Below are 24376 nucleotides of genomic sequence, written 5' to 3'. Positions count from 1 at the left end.
TCTAGTCCTACTTTTTTTCAATTAAAGAATTGCATAAGTGTAGAGCTACGATTTATAAAAACTGCTTTCATCAAAGTTCAGCTAACAAAAAAATTCGGTCATTGATCCTCAGATTAGAATAACATTATAGGAAAATAAAAAGTTTCATTGTGAGTATAATTATGAGGTTGGATATCCACATCGACATATTTCAATTTTCTTTAGTTAATGAGAAAAAAGAATTATTAAAACGGTCGACTTCAAACATTTGGTTGTTACTCGAGGTATTTATTATAGTTTTGGTAGAAAACGTACAAAGAGTTAGCTGCAGACGTGAAAAAGAACAATGCAAGTATCCGTTTTTACCTTTTAAAGGCAGAAAAACGAGAAAATGGCCCATGCAGGTCTCGGACCTGCGACCTTCGCGTTATTAGCACGACGCTCTAACCAACTGAGCTAATGGGCCAGCTGTTGATTGACAAATAAAATTTATTAGTCACATTACAACACAGTCGTGGACCCAGATTAATCCCTTATCCAATTACCTACGTATGACTTCTATGGGCCCAAAAATATCTTTGATATGGGTATACCACGTCACCATTACAATAGTCCTCGTCGACCATCACGCGGTATTAGTAAGGTCCCCACAAATATCAGTCTCGAGGCAAAGTAGTCTCAAAGCAATGAAGGATGCGGTTGAAGAGTCAATAAAGACCAAGATCACAAAGTCATCATGAATCAAGGTCGAGGTTGAGCATCTTAGACAGGGTTATAATGGCTAGTTCTAAGATAAGACATAATGGAGAATATTCTAGTGGATATTCTCTGCACATGTACTATTAGGGTTTTCTAGGAAAATGTTCTCTATAAGTAGAAAGAGACACAATGATAGGGGACATGAGATATTCATTTGTAAAGAACACATTGACTTTGTAAGTGAGAATCTTGTCTTATCGCATATATACAAAAACCATCTTTTTACCAAGGTTCTTGCTTAGCATTTCCGCCGGAACCAAGAACAACTCAAATGTTCAAAGGCTTATCAATCATTAATCATTATTAGAAAGAATCTTTTTTGGATCATTGAATATTGTTATTATTGCTTATATTCACCGTCATCCGGATAAATATACTAGTTATTTGCTACGGTCCCAATAACTTCATCTTTACTATATTATTTTATACTAAGGTTAACTCTCCATCATTTAAATATAATTGGTTAGACCAAAATCGGTATTTTTGGGTCAAAGATGACTGAGTGGCGTAAACGAAACAGGAATAGCAAGTAGTGTTTAAAATAAATTTTAAGTACTAATCATGTTGCAATTAATTTACTTTTGCGTGTGAATTCTATCATGTTAGAGACACAGTTTACATCATGTTCACTGCTTGGGGTTGCTGTTTCTTTGGTTCTACCAAAGTAAGCTTTAGTTTTCCCTTTAGTTCTGTATTTGTGAATTTTGGTGAAACAAACTAAAGTGGCATCTCTCAAGCTGGTAATTTTTAAAATTAAAAACATTATGTCGTCTGTTTTTACAATGATTCAGAACAGTACAGAGGAGATGGAGGTGATGGTAATGGACATTGGGTTTATGATAAGGTACAATATTTCCAAAATTGACGGAAACTAATTTTTCTCATTACATACAAGACATGTTGCTTACTAGTACAATGCGTTGACAAACTTAAACGTGAGTGAAATTTAAACTATGGATGTCTAATATACTCAAGGGCGGATCCACCTTAGAAAATGTGGTTCACGTGAACTCGTAGACTCGTAGTCCTCGGGTTAAAGTATATATATAAAATACATAACGCGCGCGCGCGTGCGCACACACACATTTGATGGAACACATGGTCAAAAGAGGCGGAACACATGGTCAAAAGAGGCGGAACAAAAGAGGCGGAACACATGGTCAAAAGAGGCCGATGTGGATCATTAGTTTTGGCCCCTTAGCTCCAGCAGCCTAAGGTCAAGGGATCAAAACCCCTACCAAATTTTTTGTTTAATTTTTATTTCTTAAATATTTCTTTTCTTTCTATTTCTACTAATGTAATTTTTCTTTTTATTCTTTAAATCACTAAAACAATCAATTCCCAACTTTTCGGTTCCCGCCCACCTGGAGTTTAGTCGATTTCCCCATTCCCAAATATAATATTATTTCCTAAACTAATCTCAATTCATCCCAAAAGTCAAAAAACATAAAACCATAGTAAGCTAATTCCTATATACTATTGTTCCTGTCTCTTTCGTTGATAAAAGTGAACAAATATTTTAGATCTGAAGCATTTAGAAGATTTTCCTAGTAAGTGGTAAAGCTTTATTTCAGTTTATTTACAAGTTTTAAAAAGAATTCTTTGGTTCTTCTTTTGTTTCAATCAATGGCATGCTTTTTTTGATTGGCTTGATTTGTTTCTCCCTCTGTTCTCTTAGTTAGCATCTGTAGTTTAAACAGAAGAGATTTAGAAGATCTTAAATATTTCTTTTCTTTCTATTTCTACTAACGTAATTTTTCTTTTTATTCTTTAAATCACTAAAACAATCAATTCCCAACTTCCCAGTTCCCGCTCGCCTGGAGTTTACTCGATTTCCCCCATCCCCAAATATAACATTATTCCCTAAACTAATCTCAATTCATCCCAAAAGTCAAAAAACATAAAACCCTAGTCAGCTAATTCCTATATACTATTGTTCTTGTCTCTGTCACGACCCAAAATCCAACTAGTCGTGATGGCACCTAACCCAACCCGCTAGGTAAACCAATTATCAACTATCCAATTCCATTAACAATTATTAAAGCATTTTAAGTAAAGAAAAATTTTAATCTTATACATTCCCCAATAACTGGTAGTACAAATCATGAGTTTCTAAGAATAGAATTTACAAAGCTGATATGAAGTAAATACATATTCTATTTGAAAAGTACATAAACAAAGTTTTTGTAATCTAAGGCTACCATGAATAAGAACGCAAGTACATCTTCAAATCCGGCAACCATCGAGCACAACAACAATATCATCCAACATCTGCATGCAATGTACAGAAGTATAGTATCAGTACAACCGACCCCATGTATTGAGTAAGTAACAAACCTAACCTTAGGTTGAAAGCAGTGACGAGCTTTTACCAAGGTCGGGTCCAAAAACCAATAGTCCACAACATTCCATAACCACATAGAGCAAATAATACAAGAAGTAACTCAGAGATAAAATACTCAGCTAAATCATGGTTTCAAAAATAATAATTCTTTCTTTCAAGTACATCAGTGAAAACCCAAATCGTTTACCGAAGTTGCCAAAAATATGAATAAGTTTGAAAATAATAATTTTTCCAAAATTCTTTTAATAATAAATAAGATGTTTCATTTTCTTTCCAGATAACCTGTGTAAAAATAAATGCATCACTATGCCCATCTGTCAACATGTATGAGAAATCATGAATGATGTGATACTGTACAACATGAGAAAAATATATCTCTATGTCTGTATGTCATGTGTGCATGTCAATGCGATGCAACTCAGTGATAAAATCATATGCATACTCTCAGAGTATCATTTCACTCAGTCCTCCCCGTCACTCAGTCCTCACAGTCACTCAGTCCTCACAATCACTCAGTCCTCCCAATTGCTCGGCACTCGCACTCGGCACTCGCACTCAGTAGGTACCCGCGCTCACTGGGGGTGTGTACAGACTCCGGAGGGGCTCCTTCAGCCCAAGCGCTATAATCTACACGGACAACTCACGTATTGCACGGACAACTCACGTGCTATAATAATATCTGGATCGGCACGGACAACTCACGTGCTATAATAATCCAATCTGGCCTGTTGCGGCGTGCAACCCGATCCCATAATTATCCTCACAATCAGACCATCGGTCTCACTCAGTCATCAATCTCTCTAGTCTCTCGGGCTCACAATGTCATGAAAATAGCCCGAAAATGATGATATGATGTTTCAATAAATAACAACAGAGACTGAGATATGATATGCAATGAAACGAATATGACTGAGTATGAATTTTCAATTTAAAATAAATAATTCATTTCAATACGACCTCTGTGGGTCCCAATAATACTGACACATAGCCTCAACATGATTTTCAGTATGATTCTCAGCTAAAATTCCTTTAACATATGACAATACAAGGAAAATGCCAAGATTAGTTTACTATAAGATTTCACGGAAATAATTATGTCAAAATTTTCATAGTGCACGTCCACACGCCCGTCAACTAGCATGTGCGTCGTCTCCTAACAATTCGCATAATACATGTATTCAGGGTTCATACCCTCAGCTCCAAGATTAGAAAAGTTACTTACCTCGAACAAGCCAAATTCAATGTCGATCAAGTTAAGCAATGCTCCAGAAATTCAATTCTGCGCGTATCAACTTTCAAACGGCTTGAATCTAGTCACAATTAATTTGATTCGGCCCACAAAAATTATAGAAATTAATTCCATATCAAAATACTAATATTTTTCAAAATCCAAAATTACGCCCCAAAAATCACCTATGGGGCCCACATTTCGGAAATTCGATAAAACTCACAAAATTCGAACCCTCATTCAATCACGAGTCCAACCATACCAAAATTATTCAAATCCGACTAAAAATCGGCCTTCAAATCCTCAATTAAAGTCTATGAATTCTTTTACTATTTTCAACCCAAAACACTAATTTGTTGATAAAAATAATAATAAATTCATGTAATTTAACCAAAATCGAATTAGAATCACTTACCCCAATCCATATGGTGAAAATTGCCTCAAAATCGCTTCAATCCGAGCTCCGTAGCTCCAAATGTATTAAAATGGCCGAAACCTCAAAATATATCTTCTGTCCAGACATTTAGTCTTCGCGATCGCGGAAAATGCTTCGCGATCGCGAAGAACAAACTCCCCAACTCTTCCAGACAACCTCTAGTATAATGGTCATAACATTTTGTACAAAATTCTAAATTGTAAATGGTTTAACTTTCTAAAGACTAGACACCAAGGGCTATAACTTTTATTTGTTACTCATCTCCCAATTCCTTATAAATTGCTAGATATAAGCTTCCAAAATCTGCCCTGTGCAACAAAGATTTCCAAACTCTTCCCAGATAACCTATAGTATATCTATCATAACATTTTGTACACAACTCCAAATGACAAATGGTTTACATTTCGGAAAACTAGACATCAAGAACTACAACTTTTATCTTTGGATTATCTCCAAATTCTTTATAGATTACGAGATATAAGCTTCCAAAGTCGAGTCAGTGCAGCAGAGATTTTGTTCTACGCGATCGCGAAAGAGCTTCCGCGATCGCGATTCACAAGGTTCCAAACTGCTGTTTGCTCTTCGTGAACGCGACTAAATGTTTGCGATCGCGATGCACACCACTGTAGGCAGAAACCAGCAATTAAAAATGGCCTAAAAATGGTCCGAAACCACCCCGAAACTCACCCGAGCCCCCTCGGGACCTCAACCAAATATACCAACGAGTCCTCAAACATCATACGAACTTAGTCGAAGCCTCGAATCACACCAAACAATACTAAAACCACGAATCGCACCTCAATTCAAGCCTAATGAACTTTGAAACTTTAAATTTTTATAAACGACGCCGGAACCTATCAAATCACGTCCGATTGACCTCAAATTTTGCACACAAGTCATAAATGACATAACTGAGCCATAAAAATTTTCAGAACTGGATTCCGACCCCGATATCAAAAAGTCAACCCCCCGGTCAAACTTTCCAAAAATTTGACTTTCGCCATTTCAAGCATAATTCCACTACGGACCTCCAAAATATTTTTCGGATACGCTCCTAAGTCCAAAATCACCTTATGGAGCTATTAAAATCATCAAAATTCAATTCCGAGGTCGTTTACACATAATTGAATATCCGGTCAAGTTTTTCAACTTAAGTTTTTAATTATGAGACTAAGTGTCTCATTTCACTTCGAAATCTTTTCGGACCCAAACCAATTAACCCGATAAGTCATAAATCAACTGTAAAGCATAAATTGAGCAGTAAATAGGGGAACGATCTTATAATACTCAAAATGATCGGTCGGGTCGTTACATTCTACCCCACTTAAACATACGTACGTCCTCGAAAGTGCCAAGAGTTGTTCTTAACCTTCAAATCTCTATTCCACCTTACCACGCACATACTCGGGGTGATCTCACGTCACCCTATTCTATATAGGCCTGACCACACAACATAACTGATAATCATTAATTTAACCTTAGCCCAAAAACCATGTAGCCAAATTTCTAACATCTAGAATTCTTTTCAAGACCCGAATCTCACATCTACACACTGTATAAGCCTGAACAAGCTGTATCCAACCATAACCATAATCCCAGATATAATCACATAACACACTACATAACTCGCATACTCGTAGCACCATTTCTGATTACAATAACTACTCAAAACCAACCAAGTACTAGTGTAAAACCCCGCATTCGACAGAACCTTATTCCGAAACCTTCGTACACTGCCAATGATGAAAGAAACATTCAAAAACTCATAACTACTCATCAGATCAACTAGCCATGGAGCTCCCTCGTCCCAACCAGAACCATAATCCCCTCCTAAGCGGACTTTCAATATTATGCTCCCGAATATACCGTAATCGAACCTGATAATACCTATTCTAGGTCCAATGACCATATATTATTAAACAAACTATCCCCCGACATGCCGCACCAATATAACTCAGATCCACAAACTGTGCAATCTGTGTACCCAAATATGGGAGATGTCTCAAGGAAGAGAACCATATTGCAAGTTCAACAAGCACCACCACAACCGCAATGTTACAACCAACTCCTCAAGTTTCGTGAAGAGGATAATTGTAGGTGCATGTGTACAATTGTAGAGGAAGAAAATTAATAGATAAGATAAATTATTATAGAAATAGAATTCTTACACACGGTACGGACAACTCACGTGCCAATAATATGAATCGCCCGGCATGGTCACAGGCCTCCAGTCCCAGCATATCATACATGAGCAATTAAATAAGTACACTTGTATATGATAACGAAATAAGATTCTCATGCTCCTGAACTGGTATAAATAGCATGCCATAGTGTAAGCATATGCAAAGTCTGCTATCATACTTCACATCAGTAATTTTTTTAACGCAGAATTAATAACTATCCAGTTTATATAGGGAATCATCTTCTTTGTAACCTCAAGTATAGCCCAGATAGTTCTCAACAAAGGTACGAATACGGAAAACATTATAACTTTACGCTTAACAGTCAACTCTAGGCATATTATAGCCCAAGCATTCTTCCGAGTATGAATACTTGTTCTAATGCCCGCACATGGGCTCAAACCTCACATATATGCACACTCATAGCGCATAGCAATTACAAATAATTAACGCAACTAGTGCCTCCACCGAGTTTTAAATAAAATAGTCACCTCAAATAGGTCGCAACCCCGAAATAATATACTTCTGAGAACTCCCAGTCTCCAAATTCATCGAACACATGAATCACCGTAACTGATCCCAACTCCAGCACTAAAATGACTAACACATATTCCATTCACGATAATCCTATCAGGAATACTTTCATAATTCTTCCGTGCCACATAGCAATAATTTGAATATCAGAAATCTATCAACCAGGTGAGTACTGCAATATCGATGAACATATGTAAGTCAAAACACAACGCGCCTTCTGAAATGCGCACCCTTCTCAGGAATTACCGAGCAGTTATAACATTCATCGAAATATCTGAAACTGACCATGCTGTCCAACATTCGTTACCTTCTCTTCAAGACTGAACTGTCACCCTGTACATGTAAATCCTAATCCCACACAACACAACACATCTATCATACCATTATATGAAAAAATACTAGAACCTCATAATCATTCTGAGTCACAAGTATAATACATATCTGATCAGCCAAAAGCCTTCCATTTGATCCCATCTAGTAGAAAATCACAATACTCAACATGCTCCTCAGGCCGGTAGAAAAAGACCCATCTCAAACCGTGGTAGAAATCCTCGAGAATACTTTGGAATCCATTTGCACATAATCAAGCCATCAGAACTGAATCTCTCTAACTCAATCAAGCCACGCAGATTACCAAAACATTTATAAAGTCTTACCACATCGTAATTACCTAAAAGACCGATCCTACCATTAACATACTAGTCCAGTCTACTACCCAGTTGTCCTATTTCTCTGAGTCCCTTCCGAATTTGTCTTCAGATTGATACTTCTCCTTGCTAAAACACCACGATATTTAACCACAATTTACTATAAGACACCCTAACATAAAACTACACCGCCCTAAGGCCCATAAGTCAATGTATTCTTCTTGAGCACCTCCATAATTGCCACAACTGTAACACTCACTCTAAAAATACCTTATGTGAATTTGAAATTGTTCTTCTTACCTTCCTTATACTAAAATATAGAATCCATAGTCATATAGAATTTTCGCAAGTCCAGGAACCATCAAATGCAAATCTCAGATTTTATCCATACACAAGTCAGGAGAAATTCTCAATTGCTCTATATAAACCTTAAACCTATTGGAACTTTCTCGAGAGTCACCCACTTTGTTCAAATCCAAATTGCACCGCTCAAATGGGCTGAAAGACACATGCCTCATTAGCACAACATCACTCAAATAGGTAATCCTGCCTTAACACCACTGATCAAATTCATACTCCGTACATACTACATCATTCACAATTAACAACTTACTCATCCCATGATTTTCATATTTTAATAAAGTGCCATAACCCGTATCCAGAAATTTCCTTACTCGAGTCATTCTCGAACTCCACCTTTGCAAGTTATAACTAATCCACAAGTATACTTCTGACCAGAACAAACAAATTTTGACACAAAATCATAAATTGAATTGTCAATAGTAGACTCCCCGCTTGGCTCAAAGCCATAATTTTAAACACTCGATAACTCACAATATCCATACTCTATTGCCGCCATAATACCATAGTCAGTACAACAAAAATTCTTCTCAAGCTCATGCAACACCAATCATAAAATACCTCAATTATCCGCTAAGCTCGAATTTATTCTCTTAACACTTAAGTCAACTTTCTCAACTAGATTCAAATTCAAATCTCATCATATATGCCCTGCTGGCAGAAGAGAAACTCTCCATTCACATTATAAGGAACACACCTACGTAGATTACTCCGCGAGAGATAACCCACCTGCTTAGCCTCAAATTGGTATCTTGTTATACCCTTTCGCAGTCACAATTACTATGCAATCACTTAATATTTCCAAGTCCAATCTTATTAACAAGACATGAGAATTTAGTTTGTCCCAGAATTTAACAGCATGAAAGATCCTTCAAAACATTCACTCGAGACTGTACGTCACATCAAATCGAAAATCAAGCACCCAATGGCCTTCTTTTACACTTCAAGGAAACATTTCTCGCCACATTCACATCATCATAACACATCCTGCAGTTACATCATACTTATCACAAAGCCATTTCACCGCTCATCGAGTCACAAATTCCACTCGTAGGGGCATTACCAGACATATGAGTCCAAATGTACAAGTTACAACTGAAGCTACTGAGCTCAAGCTGCGGTCTAACCATGGCCTCAAGTCCTCCAGACTGGCCCATCACCAAAACACTGAATACACACCTCGAACCTCGTTCATAGAATCACAAGCTCGGTGATGCACATCTGATACCGAGCGCTCATGTGTGCATACGAATACGTGGAAGGAATTCAAAGAGTTATATTTCAAGCTGAATCAATTCCGCACGATAAGGAAAGAAAGATGGGAAGTATATATTCTAAATGCCTTGTAGCCTCTCGAAGATAAGCATGAACGTCATCATACCGATCCGCAAGACTCTACTAGACACTTGCTCATGACTCGTAGAACCTATGAACCTAGGGCTCTGATACCAACTTGTCACGACCCAAAATCCAACTAGTCGTTATGGCATCTAACCCAACCCGTTAGGTAAGCCAATTATCAACTATCCAATTCTATTAATAATTATTAAAGCAGTTTAAGTAAAAAAAAATCTTAATCTTATACATTCCCCAAGAACTGGTAGTACAAATTATAAGCTTCTAAGAATAGAATTTACGAAGCTGATATGAAGTAAATACATCTTATGTTTGAAAAGTACATAAACAGAGTTTTTGTAATCTAAGGCTGTGATGACCCAAAAGGTCATCTTATGTTTTAGAACTCGAATATGCACTTTTAAGCCTTAAAATCATTTTTACCCTCCTCGATTTACATGCACAGTACGGGCATATTTTCGGAAAGTTTTCATGTTGAAAATTAATAAAAATAATAATTTTTGCCTTAAAAGTTGATTTTAATTGACTTCGGTCAACATTTTTGGTAAACGGGTCCGGATCTGTATTTTGATGGTTCCGGTGGATCTGTATCGAATTATGGGACATGGACATATGCCCGGAATCGAATTCGGAGGTCCCTAGCTTGAGTTATGAATTTTTGATAAAAATTAAAAGTCTAAAAATTAATTATTTTTAAGAATTGATTGATGTTTGGCATTTGTGAGTGCCGGGTCCGTATTTTAGTTTCGAAGTTCGGTACAGGTTCATTATGATATTTAAGACTCGTCTGTGAAATTTGGTGAGAAACGAAGTTGATTTGACGTGATTCAGACCTTTGGTTGAGAAAATAGTAACTTTAAAGTGTTCTTGAGAATTTTATTTGATTTAGTGATAAATTTAGAGTTTTAGGTGTTATTTGGCGATTTGATCACGCGAGCAGGTCCGTATGATATTTTTAAACTTGTGTGCATGTTTGGTTAGGAGCCCCGCGGGCTCGGGTGAGTTTCGGATAGGCCACAGGATATTTTGGACTTGGGAAAAATCTGGTTTTCTGCAGATTCTGGTGTCTGGCATATCCTTCTTTGCGTTCGTGAAGGTACTCTCACGAACGCGAAGAGTAAATTGATGAAGCCGGGATTTCTTCTTCGTGAAGGCGAAGGATTGGTCGCGAACGCGAAGCGATGGGGGCATTACCCTTCGCGAACGCGTAATGTTAGGCATTGGGGGGGGGGGGGTCAGCCTTTTCTTCACCGCGAACGCGATCACTGTCTCGTGAACGCGAAGGCTTGGAAGCCTATACTCTTCGCGAATGCGACAGTGCTCTCGCGAACGCGATGAACACTGTCGCCCAACACTTAATAGAATCCAAACACGAGATTTAGCCAAAAATTTATTTTTCTCAAAAACCAAACGGTGTGAGGCGATTTTTCAAGAGTCATTTCTTCCCCAAAGTATTGATAAGTGATTCTAAATCATTTTATTTCAAGTACCCATTACGTTTCTTGAATTATCAACCTAAAATCTAGAGTTTTCATGGTAGAATTAGGGGTTAGGGTAGAAACTAGGGATTTCGGAAATTTGGGGATTTAGACCTCGATTTGAGGTCGGATTCCAAAACCAATTATATATTCGGGCTCGGGAGTGAATGGGTAAATGAATTTTGGTCCAAACCTCGGGTTTTAACCAAGCGGGCCCGGGGTCAATTTTTGACTTTTTGGAGGAAAATTTGGAAAATTTAATTTATGCAATATAATTGATTCCTTTAGCAATATTTGATATTATTGAATCATCTTTGAATAGATACGAGTGGTTTGGAGGTGAATTCTAGAGGAAAAGCTGTGATTGAGAATTAAGTGGCTTTCAGAGCATGGTAAGTATCGTGTCTAACTTTGGCTTGATGGAATATGCATTATGTGTTCATTTGCTACGTGTTTGATTGTTAAATAAGATGTATATGTGAGGTGACGAGCATCTATGCGTCGTTGTCGAGTCATAGCATGCGAGTGAAATTCTATTCTTGTCTATTTTGTAGCCTTAAATTCTACTATCCATACTTAGCGGGTTATTTGAAATGTTGGGTGACTTATATCTGGTTTCACTGAGATTTGGTAACTTTCGAATATTGATTCAAGGTTGAGGTTACATTGTGCTATTGATTATGGGTAAAATACTGGTTTCTTTGTGGTACTCCTATCTATCAGTTGTTATTGATTTTATGATTTGTGAGGAGGAGTGTAAAGTACGAAGGGTGATGCCGTGCATGCATTATTTATATTGTGAGGAAGAGTGTAAAAGCACGAAGGGTGATGCCGTATATATTATGAGGTTTAAAATCACGAAGGGTGATACCGTGCCATTTTATTTATTTATTTGGTGAGCTTGAGAGTAAAAGCACGAAGGGTGATGACGTGCCGTTCTATTTATTTATTTATTCAGTGAGGTTGAGAGTAAAAGCACAAAGGGTGATGCCGTGCAGTTTTCCTTTGCTGTTTTATTTGCTCAATTCGTTTAAGGATTTTCGGTTTAATTCTGTCTTTTCATTATTCTCACTCTTTATATTGTATTACCCCACTGTATGTCCCTTTCCCATTATTTCTACGTTATTTTTTTATTCACTGTTGTTGCCACTAGCATGATTATATTGTTCAGGTTATATGTGAGTGTTTTGTCCTAGCCTCGTCACTACTTCGTCGAGGTTAGGCTCAACACTTACCAGTACATGGGGTCGGTTGTACTGATGCTGCACTCTGCACTTTTTGTGCAGATTTTGGCACGACTCAGGTTGATCGAAATTTTGCTATTGGTCCGCTGTTCGGAGACTCAAGGTAGATCTGTCGGCGTTCACAGACCTTGAAGTCCCCATCTACCTTTTATGTCCTACTGTTTTCTTTCATTGAGACAGTTGTATTTTTTTCAGACTATTACTTGTAGTAAATTCTTGAATGCTCGTGAATTGTGACTCCAGATCCGGGTGGTAGTAATTAATACAGTTTTATAATATTCCGCACTTATTATATTTCATCTTAGTTAATTATTGTTATTTATTGAATGAAAATAAGGAATTAGTTTAATGATTCTCTAACGTTGGCTTGCCTAGCAAGTGAAATGTTAGGCGCCATCACGGTCCCGTCGGTGGGAAATTTCGAGTCGTGATAGTGGAAAATGCTTCGCGATCGCGAAGCACAAAACTTTTCAGCCCCAAAATTGCTCATGTACTATAACTTTTATGTGTTACTCATCTCCCAATTCCTTATAGATTGTTAGATATAAGCTTCCAAAATTAGCCCTGTGTAACAGAGATTTCCAAACTCTTCCCAAATAGCCTATAGTTTATGCATAATAACATTTTGTACACAACTCCAAATGAAAAATGGTTTACAATTCTGAAAACTAGACATCAAGAGCTACGACTTTTATTTTTGGATTTTCTCCAAATTCCTTATAGATTGCGAGATATAAGCTTCCAAAATTCGGTCAGTGCAACATAGATTTTGTTCTATGCGATCGCGAAAGAGCTTCCACGATCGCGATTCACAAGGTTCTAAACTGCTGTTTGCTCTTCGCGAACGCGGCCAAATATTCGCGATCGTAATGCACACCTCTGTAGGCAGAAACCAACAATTAAAAATGGCTTGAAAATGGTCCGAAATCACCCCGAAACTCACCCGAGCCCCCTCGGGAGCTCAACCAAATATACCAACAAGTCCTAAAATATCATACGAACTTAGTCGAAGCATCGAATCACATCAAACAACGCTAAAATCACGAATCACACCTCAATTCAAGCCTAATGAACTTTGAAACTTCTAATTTCTACAAACGACGCCGGAACCTATCAAATCACGTCCGATTGACCTCAAATTTTGCACACAAGTCATAAATAACATAACGGAGCTATGAAAATTTTCAGAAGTAGATTCCGACTCCGATATCAAAAAATCAACCCCTGGTTAAACTTTTCAAAAAATCGACTTTCGCCATTTCAAGCCTAATTCTACTACGGACCTCCAAAATATTTTTCGGATACACTCCTAAGTCTAAAATCACCATACGGAGCTATTGAAATCATCAGAATTCAATTCCGAGGTTGTTTACACATAAGTGAATATCCGGTCAACTTTTCAAACTTAAGTTTTTAATTATGAGACTAAGTGCCTCATTTCACTCCGAAATCCTTCCGGACCCGAATCAACTAACTTGATAAGTCATAAATCAACTGTAAGGCATAAATTGAGCAGTAAATGAGGGAACGGGACTGTAATACTCAAAACGATCGGTCGGGTTGTTACAGTCTCTTGCGTTAATAAAAGTGAACAATTTTTTTAGATCCGAAGCATTTAGAAGATTTTCCTAGTAAGTGGTAAAGCTTTATTTCAGTTTATTTACAGGTTTTAAAAAGAATTCTTTGGTTCTTCTTTTGTTTCAATCAATGGCATGCTTTTTTTGATTGACTTGATTTGTTTCTCCCTCTGTTCACTTAGTTAGCGTCTGTAGTTTAAACAGGAGAGATTTTATGTAACTCAACTAACACAAAATTTTACATAAACCAAACTTTGAAATCAAGTATTTCCGTTGTGTCAAATTCATGAAATATGAAAGTGAAAAATCATGAAATACCCAACTCAGGGTAATTAGGTTGGGAAAAAGCCATCAAGATTTGATTACATAGTGAAGGATCTTTCATTTTGACATTTGCAAAATGAATTCTTATTTGCAATTTTATGCTATTCTGGTGCTTCTACTCGTTCAACTCTACAACAAAGTATAAATGGTGGGATTTTTCATTAAATATGTTGGTGTTGGTGATGTTAGTACCATAAATGAAGATGTAGTAGCAATTTGAATCTTTGTTTGCTTAGTGAGTTTATTTAGGGATGGCAATGGGCGGAGCGGGTTTTGTCTTAATTCACGAAATTTCAACTCGCCTCTCCCAACATAGTATTTGTACCCGCGTTCACTCGCCCTGTTCCGCTTTTTTTTTTTTCTTTCATTTTTTTTTTATCTTTTGGTTGAAAATAGTCATAGTAGCCACCTGAACTATGCACCAAATCCCTCTTACACACTTTCTGACGATGAATATTATCTTACACACTCAACCTTTCCATAGTGTGTCTAATACACACTGCTTTTTTCTTGACCAATTTTTTAAATATGTGTAGTATCACGCACCAACAAAGTTGTGACACGTGTCGTTATTTTTATTAAAAAAATAAAATACTTAAAATTACAACTATACCCCTTAACCATCTTCTCCCTTTCATCTCTCTCTTCTCCGATGAATTATCCATTACCGCTGACAACTAGAATAATCCAGGTCACCACCTTCCGATTCAAACCAAAATTAAAATAGAAAATCTCAAGTAAGCGCGAAGAATCAGAAATCTTGAGATAATAGCAAGCTAGATTATAACGTAAGACCAAAAACCCACTTCAAAATTGGCTTTAATTCGGTGTAGACATTTGAGTTCACCGGAAGATGATTTGGGAAAGGAAAATAAAAAGCAAATTAAGAAGTGGGTTCACCAACACTATTAAATTTTCTTTCGACGAAGGTAATTTGAAGATTGAAGTGCCAAAATTGGAAGGTGATTTCCCAGTCTTGATTTCCTGAAGAACAGTTCGTCGTAAGGTGATTTAAAAAAATCCGTCCAAAATAACTGAAAGTATCATAGAAAGAGACTCCAAAATTAAAAATAATTAACCTAGCCGTGAAAATTATCATAGAACGAGACCCCAAAATTGCTTCACCTGAAAACCCCAAAACTCCATAGCCACCGTCCCTTTCAATCAACTGCCGTGAAAAATAAAAACATAACAGAAAGTACCATAGAAGCTTAAATGGGGACGATAGGGCACAAAAGATTAGATCTTGCTTTGGAGAAAAAATGAGGGAGAAAGAGAACATGCACTTAATTAACGATCGGAAAAAAATGAAGATGAAAAGAAAAGAAGAAATACAAGAGAAAAAGAAGAAATGAATAGAATAACGGGGCCCACTAGTGCCATGTGTTAAAAAATTATGACACATGACATTTAATTAAGGATCTGGACTGAAATTTAGAGGTTTTAGGCGCTTACTTTGTTTGTTAGACATGTGCATGCTATCTGTGCCGAAGTAGTGCGTATTAGACACACTCTGAAAATATTGAGTGTGCAAGATAATATTCGTCGTCAAAAAATATGTAACAGGGAATTGGTATATAGTTTAGGTGGCTATTTATGTATTTTATCTATTTTTTATTAACTTTAAAGATTATGGAAGGCTTCAGCTAAGGAAAGAACATGATAAGATACGTATGAGAATTATAATATTACATCTTGCACATTTAAAATAAATGTTACTTAACAAAAATCTTTGATATCATAATAACTTTTGATTTTTAACTTTTTATATTTGATTAAGAGTATTAATTTTTTCTGTATTCAAGCTTATATAAGAAATTGGAAAAGAACCTATGTCAAGAACAATTAATGAATATTTGAGCAAAATTAATGGGTAATACTTTAATTAGTAAAACAGATCTAGAATAGTAGGGGTGTACAAATAAAATCGACAAACCGCATCAATCCGATAATCCGAGTCAAACCGAGAAAAAAAAACCCGACTATGGTTTGGTTTGGTGTTGGAAAAAAAAACCCGACCATATTTGGTTTGGTTTGGTTTTAACTAAAAAAAGTCAAACCGAAACCAAACCAACCCGACATTATATGTATAGAAGTTTTAAATATATTTAATACATAAAAATATTTATGTTAGTGTAGTTTATAAATATTTCTCAAGATTTTTTATAATTTTATCTTTTAACGTATTATTTCAAGCTTGAGCTTATAATTTTTAGATGCTTCAATAAGTTTTGTAGTCCATAAATGTTAGTAACTCAAATAAATCCTAAACCAAAATCAAATCAATATTAATGCTAATAAAAGACAATCAATTCAATTGTACTGTGCATGAAAATAGTGTTGGATATCTATTTTTTAGTTTTTTCATGGTTTAGATAAAATGTATAACTTATTTTTCTTTTAGTGGTTAGTCATGTAAATAATATTAGTACTTATTAGTCATAATTTTAAATTATGTTTGTTTTCATTGTGGTTTATTAATAATATTTATTTTATGCGATTTTATTATATTTATTGTTGAATATTTTAGTACATTGCCATGACTCATCTCATATTTATGTTATTTTATTGAAAAACACCTTATATAGTTCTGTCTTACTACAATTAAAGAAATATTTGGAGTATAAATTTTACGTTTTATGCTATGAAGACTTTATGAAAATAAACTCGAAAAAATCCGAAAACCCGAAAAATCCGAGAAAAACTGAGATTTAAAAACCCGACTTTTATTGGTTTGGTTTGGTATTTAGATTTAATAACCCGATACAATTGATTTGGTTTGGTAATTAGAAAATTCGAATCAACCCGACCCATGTACACCACTATTAGATAGTACGGTTTTTGAACTTCCATACAAGGATGAAAATCTGAAATCTGACGTGCAAGCATTTCTTTCAAATATTATGTAACTTTGTTTGTTTTAATATGTTATACGTGGGCCGGTTTCATCTCCAGAAGACTCGAAAGAAACCACGCCTTACATGAGAACGGGACGAAGGGCAGTCTACCCTTCCAGTGAAAGTGACGCTGAAAAAAAAATTTTGATTGACCCAAGGCTTTAGGGCTATCGGCGCAAGTTAAGCAAACGCACGCCGACGGCGGCAGCCATGGACAGAGGGCGAGGACGACCGAAGAAACAAGCAATTATAACAGTGGGAAGCTCAGTCAGTGCTAGGGTGATAGCTGAAATCCTAGAAAATGGAAGTGAACAGCGAGTGATTACATCATTAGCAACCCAATTTCCACTTCTATCTCCGCTGATTTCGGCAAGCAAAACGACCACCGGAGCTAAGAAATTGAACTTAAGTGAACTTCTGCAACTGCAATTGACAGGAATTAATGAGCAACAACAATCAACGCAGATCAAACAACTAGATTTGAGGAAACCTGAGCAGACTGCAAAAGGCCAAGCTCCAGATCCCACCTGGTCTGGGCTATTCAATCGGAATCGTGCAGCAACTAACGGTATGTCACTCGATTACATACCACCAGAATTGGTTGAAGATAGTCTAATGGTCAAGCTTGATAAGGAAGAAACGAATAGGGAAGCTGATAAATAGAAGGCTGCTTTAGTAGTATATGTGATAGGTGAAACACCAGGCTATAACTATATGAAACGATATGTGGCTCAAAATTGGAATATGGTGGCAGAACCTGAGGTGTATTATCACGAAGAAGGCTATTATATTATTAAATTCCAATTGATAGCAGATCTGAATGAAGTACAGTATGCAGGTCCATATAGCATCAACAACAAACCTATGATATTGAAACAATGGTGTCCAGAGTTTGATTTTAATGTTGAGTTCCTTACAGAGCTGCCTTTGTGGGTTAAATTTCGTAGCCTACCTATAAGTTGCTGGAGCCCGGATTCATTGAGTAGGATAACTAGTGCGATTGGAGTACCAAAGTATGCAGATAAATGTACATCAAAGCAAACCAGAATCTCATTTGCTAGAATGCTTATAGAGGTCAATGTCACCAAGCCACTACCAGATGAAGTGACTGTGATGGATCCATCAGGGAAAACATTCCTGTAATGACCCGACTTGTCATTTTAAGAATCTATGCCCCATTCAGCTACATAAGGTCTCGAGCAATTTCGTAATATGTATTATGACCCGCGTGTATTGTCGAGTTTGATTTTCAGAAGATTCGAAATTTAATTTAAAGAACAATTCTCATTTTTGAAGCTTAAATAGAAAGAGTTGATCGGAGAGTTGACTTTTGAGCAAACGACCCCGCAATAGAATTTTGATAATTTCAATAGCTCCGTATGGTGATTTTGGATTTAGGAGCGTGTCCGAAAAATATTTTGGAAGTCCGTAATGAAATTTTGCTTGAAATGGCGAAAGTTGAATTTTTGGGAAGTTTGACCGGGGAGTTGACTTATTGATATCGGAGTCGGAATTCAGTTATGAAAATTTTCATAGATCCTTTATATCATTTATGACTTGTGTGCAAAATTTGACGTCAATCGGAATTGATTTGATACGTTTCGGCGCAAAATATAGAAGTTGGAAGATTTGAAAACTCATAATTCGATTCGATGCGTGATTCGTAATTTCGGCATTGTTTGACATAGTTTCAAGCCTCAACTAAGTTCGTATTCTATTTTAAGACATGTTGGTATATTTGGTTAAGGTCCCGAGGATCTCGGGTGGATTTTGGAAGGTTAACGGAATGGATAACGGACAAAAAGAGCTGCTGGAATTTTTCTGCTGCAGAAGTTATTTTTGGACAGCAACTGGTGCAATCACAGAGCTGACTTTGGAAGCTTATATCTCGAAATCTATAAGGAATATAAAAATTATCAAAACACTAAAGTTGTAGCTCTTTGATTCTAGTTTCCAGAAAATTAAACCATTTATCATTTGGACATTTGTAAAGAGAGTTATGGTCGACTGAATATGGAAAACACTTTCATTATTGATTTTACCTACATATAATTTAAATAAAAAAATTTAGTTAATAAGATGAATAAATCTATTTATTTCTTGAAGTTGTGATTTAAAAGAGGTGTTGTTCCTTGATGAATTACTTTTCAATTCACGTTGTTGAAAATTTGAAATTGAATTATAAAGGTCGTGAATCATATTGAGGCAAAGTGCCAAATTGTGAAATATTATTTGGTTGAGTTGTTCACTCCCGAACATTTTGTTAAGATGTTGTACACATTAGGATCGAGTCGTGGGCTCCTTACTGTGGAAAAATAATGTATTATTGATTTCTGTGGAAAGTTATACTATTTGAGCACTTGATGTGCAATTTGTGATATGTTATAATATTTGAGTACTTGATGTAGAATTTGTGATATATTGTAATATTTGAGCACTTGATGTGCAATTTGTGATATGTTGTGATATGTGAGTACTTGAGGTGCAAGTTGTATTATGCTAAGATATTTGGGCACTTGAGGTGCGATTTGTGAAATATTGTGATATTGATATGCATGCAGTGATATAAGGCCAGGGTGTTGAAATGCATGCGGTGAGATAAGGGTGGCTTGAAACGCGTGGCTAGTAGGAGAACTACTAAAAGTCATGCGGTATGATAAGGGTGGCTAAAATGCAGGATGCTATTTCGAAAAAAATAATTTCTTTAAAAAAATGAAATGTGAAGGCTCCCGCGGTGATATAAGAAAATGAGATATTGTAAATTTATTTATGATTTGGGACTATGAGGCGGTACCTTGAAAGTGCCCTGTTGATATTTCTTTATTTATATTCTTGTCTTGGGTGATTTTGTTTTATTTAATATGTAAATTCTTGTCTTCTTCCGTGATGTACTAGTTGACTTTATTATTATGTATTTTGTGCTCCTAGTTGTATTGTGTTGGCTTTGGCTTTTTAGCACGAGACTCTAAAGAAGAATATTTCTTGTTTTTCTTACTGATTTTCGATGATTGAATTGATTTAAATAAATAAAATTATTATTATGTTTTAAATTAAATAATTTTACATCCAAGTTAGTAGTTTATCTGATGCTTTAATTTAAGTGCAGTGTTATTTTCTTCACCCAAATTATTTCTAAAATAAATTCATTTCTTTGTTGATTTCTTACTTGATTTAAAAATTATAAACTCACTTTAGTGGAAATAAATTGATCATGTGGATCTTATATACATTGATATTATTGGCACGCGAGTTGTCCGTGCAGTTGTGATAGAAATATGGGCACGAGGTGCCGTGAAAATATGGAAGTGGGCTGAGACCCATATGTTTATGATTTTGAAATGAGGTGTCACAAGGTGATTTTTATTTGAAAGAATTATATTTAAAATATTATTTCAAAGAATTATATTCTGAAGGTATTTATTCGAAAGAATTATATGTGAAAGATTTATATTTGAAGGACATGTTTAATTGGTTGTACTTGTGTTCCTTATTCGTCTGAGCAATAATTATGATGTTCTTGTTGCCTTGTTGTTATATCACTAGTTGATTTTGTTGTTATCATTGCTAGTTATTTTCCAGTACTATTGTATACTGCTATATTGCACAAGTTATTTGACTAGGGAGTGTCTTGACTGTACCTCGTCACTACTCCACCGAGGTTAGTCTTGATACTTACTAGGTACCGACTGTGGTATACTCATACTATACTTCTGTACATTTTTGTGCAGAGTCAGGTATTGGAGATATCGGACTCGAGTAGAGTTAGTGTGTTGATCGCAAGGATTCAAGGTAGAGCTGCTTAGTCGTCGCAGTCCCTTGGAGTCTTTTCATTTTATTGTACCGTCAACTCTTATTCGAACAATGTTGTATATTCGATTTTTGAGATTCATTACATGTATTCAGATAGAGTTCGTGACTCAGTATTACCAGTCTTGGAAATGTGTTATAATTATTTTCGATGTGGGTTTCGACACGTGTATTAAATTATATGTTTTTTTAAAAAAATGGCTTGAATTATAATTATAATTGAATTACCTAGTCTTAGAGACTAAGTGCCATCACGACGCCTGTGGTAGGATTTTGGACCGTGACAATTCTAACAATCAGTAGTATTTGAATGGAAACCATATTACTGTGAAGAATGCCTAACGATAGGGCATAACTGTACAAAGCAGAAAATAAAGGATTTAAAAAAGGAGGAACATATGAATAACAACAGTCAAAAGAAGAAGCAAAGACCTAAGAAGGCGGTATAAACCTGAGTACCAAAGGAGGATAAAAGAGATTCAGCTGAAGCTAATGATGAGCAGAAGGAAACTAAGTATGCAACAACCAAAAGAGAGAGTAGATACAGAGGAATTGAACCCACAATCTAAAGATAAGCAATTACTAAAAGGGAAGGCAGCCAAAAAAATTAATGGTCGACCTGTAAATCAACTAATTGAGGCTGCTATTCCAGTGAGAAATGAATTTGATATACTGCAATGTGAAGATGATGTGATGAGACAACTCCTACCTACTGATATAGGTAGGGGATTTATATGTCATGGTTAATATGGAATATGAGGGGAATAAATAAGAGATATAAACAGAAAGAATTAGCTAATTATCTCAAAGAAAACAGAGTTAAAGTAGTAGGATTAGTGGAGACAAGGGTGAAAGAGCATAGAGCACAAGCAGTATATAATAAAATTGCCCCATGTCGGGAATTTGAAAACAATTATAATCATGCACAGAATGGTAGGATTTGATTACTCTAGTACAATACTGCTTATAAGATTGAAGTTCTGAAGAAAGAAGCACAACTTATTCATTGTAAAGTGATGAGCATGAATCAATAAATAGATTGTGAAATGACAATAGTCTATGGATACAATACAATGGAGCAGAGGGAAGATTTATGGCAGCAATTGAGTAATTTGTCTCAAGCAAAAACTAAACTATGGATTATTTGGGGAGATTTCAACTCTATCTTGAGTCCACAAAATAGATTGAAACGAGCAACAACCACTAGCTATGAGATAAAGGATTTCACAGAATGTATCCAACAACTGATGCTAAATAAATTGCCCTTGAAAGGAGACTATTATACTTGGACAAACAAGCAGCAAGGGGGTGATAGAATATGGAGCAGAATAGATAGAGCACTGGGAAATGCTAAATGGATGGTAAAATATGGCCACTTGATTAATGAGTATAAACTCCCACATATATCAGACCATTGTCCTATGACGATAGCCACTAATATTAGGGAGCCAAGGGTCAGAGCTGCATTCAAATTTTTTAATGTGTGGGCAACTCATGAGGATTTTCTCCACCTAGTGGAGAAAAACTGGAAATAGAAACTTTACTTGCATAAGATGAGGAATATCTGGTTGAAACAGAAGGAATTAAGGGAGAAACTAAAAAGATTAAATGAGACTAAGTTCAAAGGTGTAGCAACAAAAATCAACCAAGCAAGAGAAGATCTCCAAGAAATACAACTCAAAATAAGACATCAATACTCAGATGAGTTAGCAATGGCAAAAAAGAAGATTATATGTCAACTTGAGAAGTGGTCTATGATTGAAGAAGGTGCATTGCAACAAAAAGCCAGGGCAAGATGGATAAAAATTGGAGATGCCAATACTAGCTATTTTTCAGTTGTTATAAAAGACAGAAAGCAGAAGAAACAAATACTAGAGTTAGAGTCTCAAGAGGGAGGAAGATTAACAGAAGCAAGAGATAATACAATTTTATAAATCACTTATGAGATCAGCTCTGTATAATGTGATAGCAGTAAGAAAGACAATCATGAGAAGGGGGAATGTACTGAATCATGCTCAACAACTCTAAATATGTGAGGATGTGACAGAGGAGGAGATCTATGCAGGGCTTCAGTCTATAGGAGATGTCAAAGCTCCAGGTGTGGATGGTTATAATGTTGTATTTTATAAAAGAGCCTGGTCAGTCATTAAAAGTGAAATCATTGAAGCTGTGCAAGATTTCTTCATAACAGGCAAAATGTACAGAGGAATCAATTGTACAGTAGTCACCCTGATACCAAAGGTAGCCAATCCTGCTACAATCAAGGAGTATAGGCCAATTTCCTGTTGCACTGTCCTATATAAGATCATAGCTAAACTCCCTGCAGGTAGAATCCAGAAGGTGATTGCAACCATTATTACAGAGACTCAATCAGGATTTATCCCAGAAAAGAAGGTAGCAGATAATGTGATTATGGCTCTTGAATTGGTGAAAATATATACAAAAAAATATATATCACCTAGATGCATGATTAAGGTGGATATTCAGAAGGCATATGACACTGTGGATTGGAGATTCTTGAAGCAAATGTTGATAGAGTTGCATTTTCCTCAAAAGTTTATCAGATGGGTGATGGAGTATGTTACCACTGTTAACTACTCCATAGTTATAAATGGTGAATCAACCCCACCCTTTGATACTGCCAGAGGACTTCGACAAGGAGATTCAATGTCTCCCTTCCTATTTGCTATTATTATGGAATATTTGAGTAGAAGTCTCAGCACCCTAAAGGAAGAGAAGCAGTTTAAGTATCACCCAAAATGCTCTAAACTAAATATCACACATATGTGCTTTGCAGATGATCTCCTCATATTTTCTAAAGGTGATAAAATCTCTGTAGGGCTCTTACATAAAAAGTTTGGTATATTTACAAATGCTTCAGGGTTGCAGGCTAATCAATCTAAGAGCACTATCTATTATGGGGGGAGGGGGGTCTTAGAAGCAATCAAGCAGGAAATCCAACATGCAATTGGATATAGACAGGGTGACTTACCATTTAGGGACCTGGGCATACCACTGGCTACTAGAAAACTGAAATTGGTAGAATGGCAGCCTCTAATAACCAAGATCACAATAAGAATTTCATCATAGACAGCTAAGAAGTTATCATATGCAGGCATAGTCCAATTGGTAAAGTCAGTGCTCTTTGATATTAATCTTATTGGGCATAAATGTTTATCATACAAGCTAAGGTGATGAAAGCTATATAAAGATATTGAAAAAGTTT

General features: G+C 36.1%; 1 protein-coding gene and 1 non-coding gene across 2 annotated transcripts; one reads left to right on the top strand and one right to left on the bottom strand.

Moving 5' to 3' along the window:
- Positions 1-371: 371 nt before the first annotated feature.
- On the bottom strand, positions 372-445 carry TRNAI-AAU (transfer RNA isoleucine (anticodon AAU)). Its single transcript has one exon. It is a non-coding gene; the product is annotated as a tRNA-Ile (tRNA).
- A 17642-nt stretch (positions 446-18087) lies between these two features.
- LOC142179834 (uncharacterized) lies at positions 18088-18486 on the top strand. Its single transcript, XM_075250718.1, has one exon. The coding sequence runs from the start codon at positions 18088-18090 to the stop codon at positions 18484-18486; it is 399 nt and encodes a 132-aa protein (XP_075106819.1).
- Positions 18487-24376: the final 5890 nt, after the last annotated feature.

The sequence above is a fragment of the Nicotiana tabacum genome, chromosome 4, assembly GCF_000715075.1.
Source record: "Nicotiana tabacum cultivar K326 chromosome 4, ASM71507v2, whole genome shotgun sequence".
In the NCBI taxonomy this organism is placed as follows: domain Eukaryota; kingdom Viridiplantae; phylum Streptophyta; class Magnoliopsida; order Solanales; family Solanaceae; genus Nicotiana; species Nicotiana tabacum.
The sequence above is the reverse complement of the archived record's forward strand: the minus strand, read 5'-3'. Positions and strand labels throughout refer to the sequence as shown.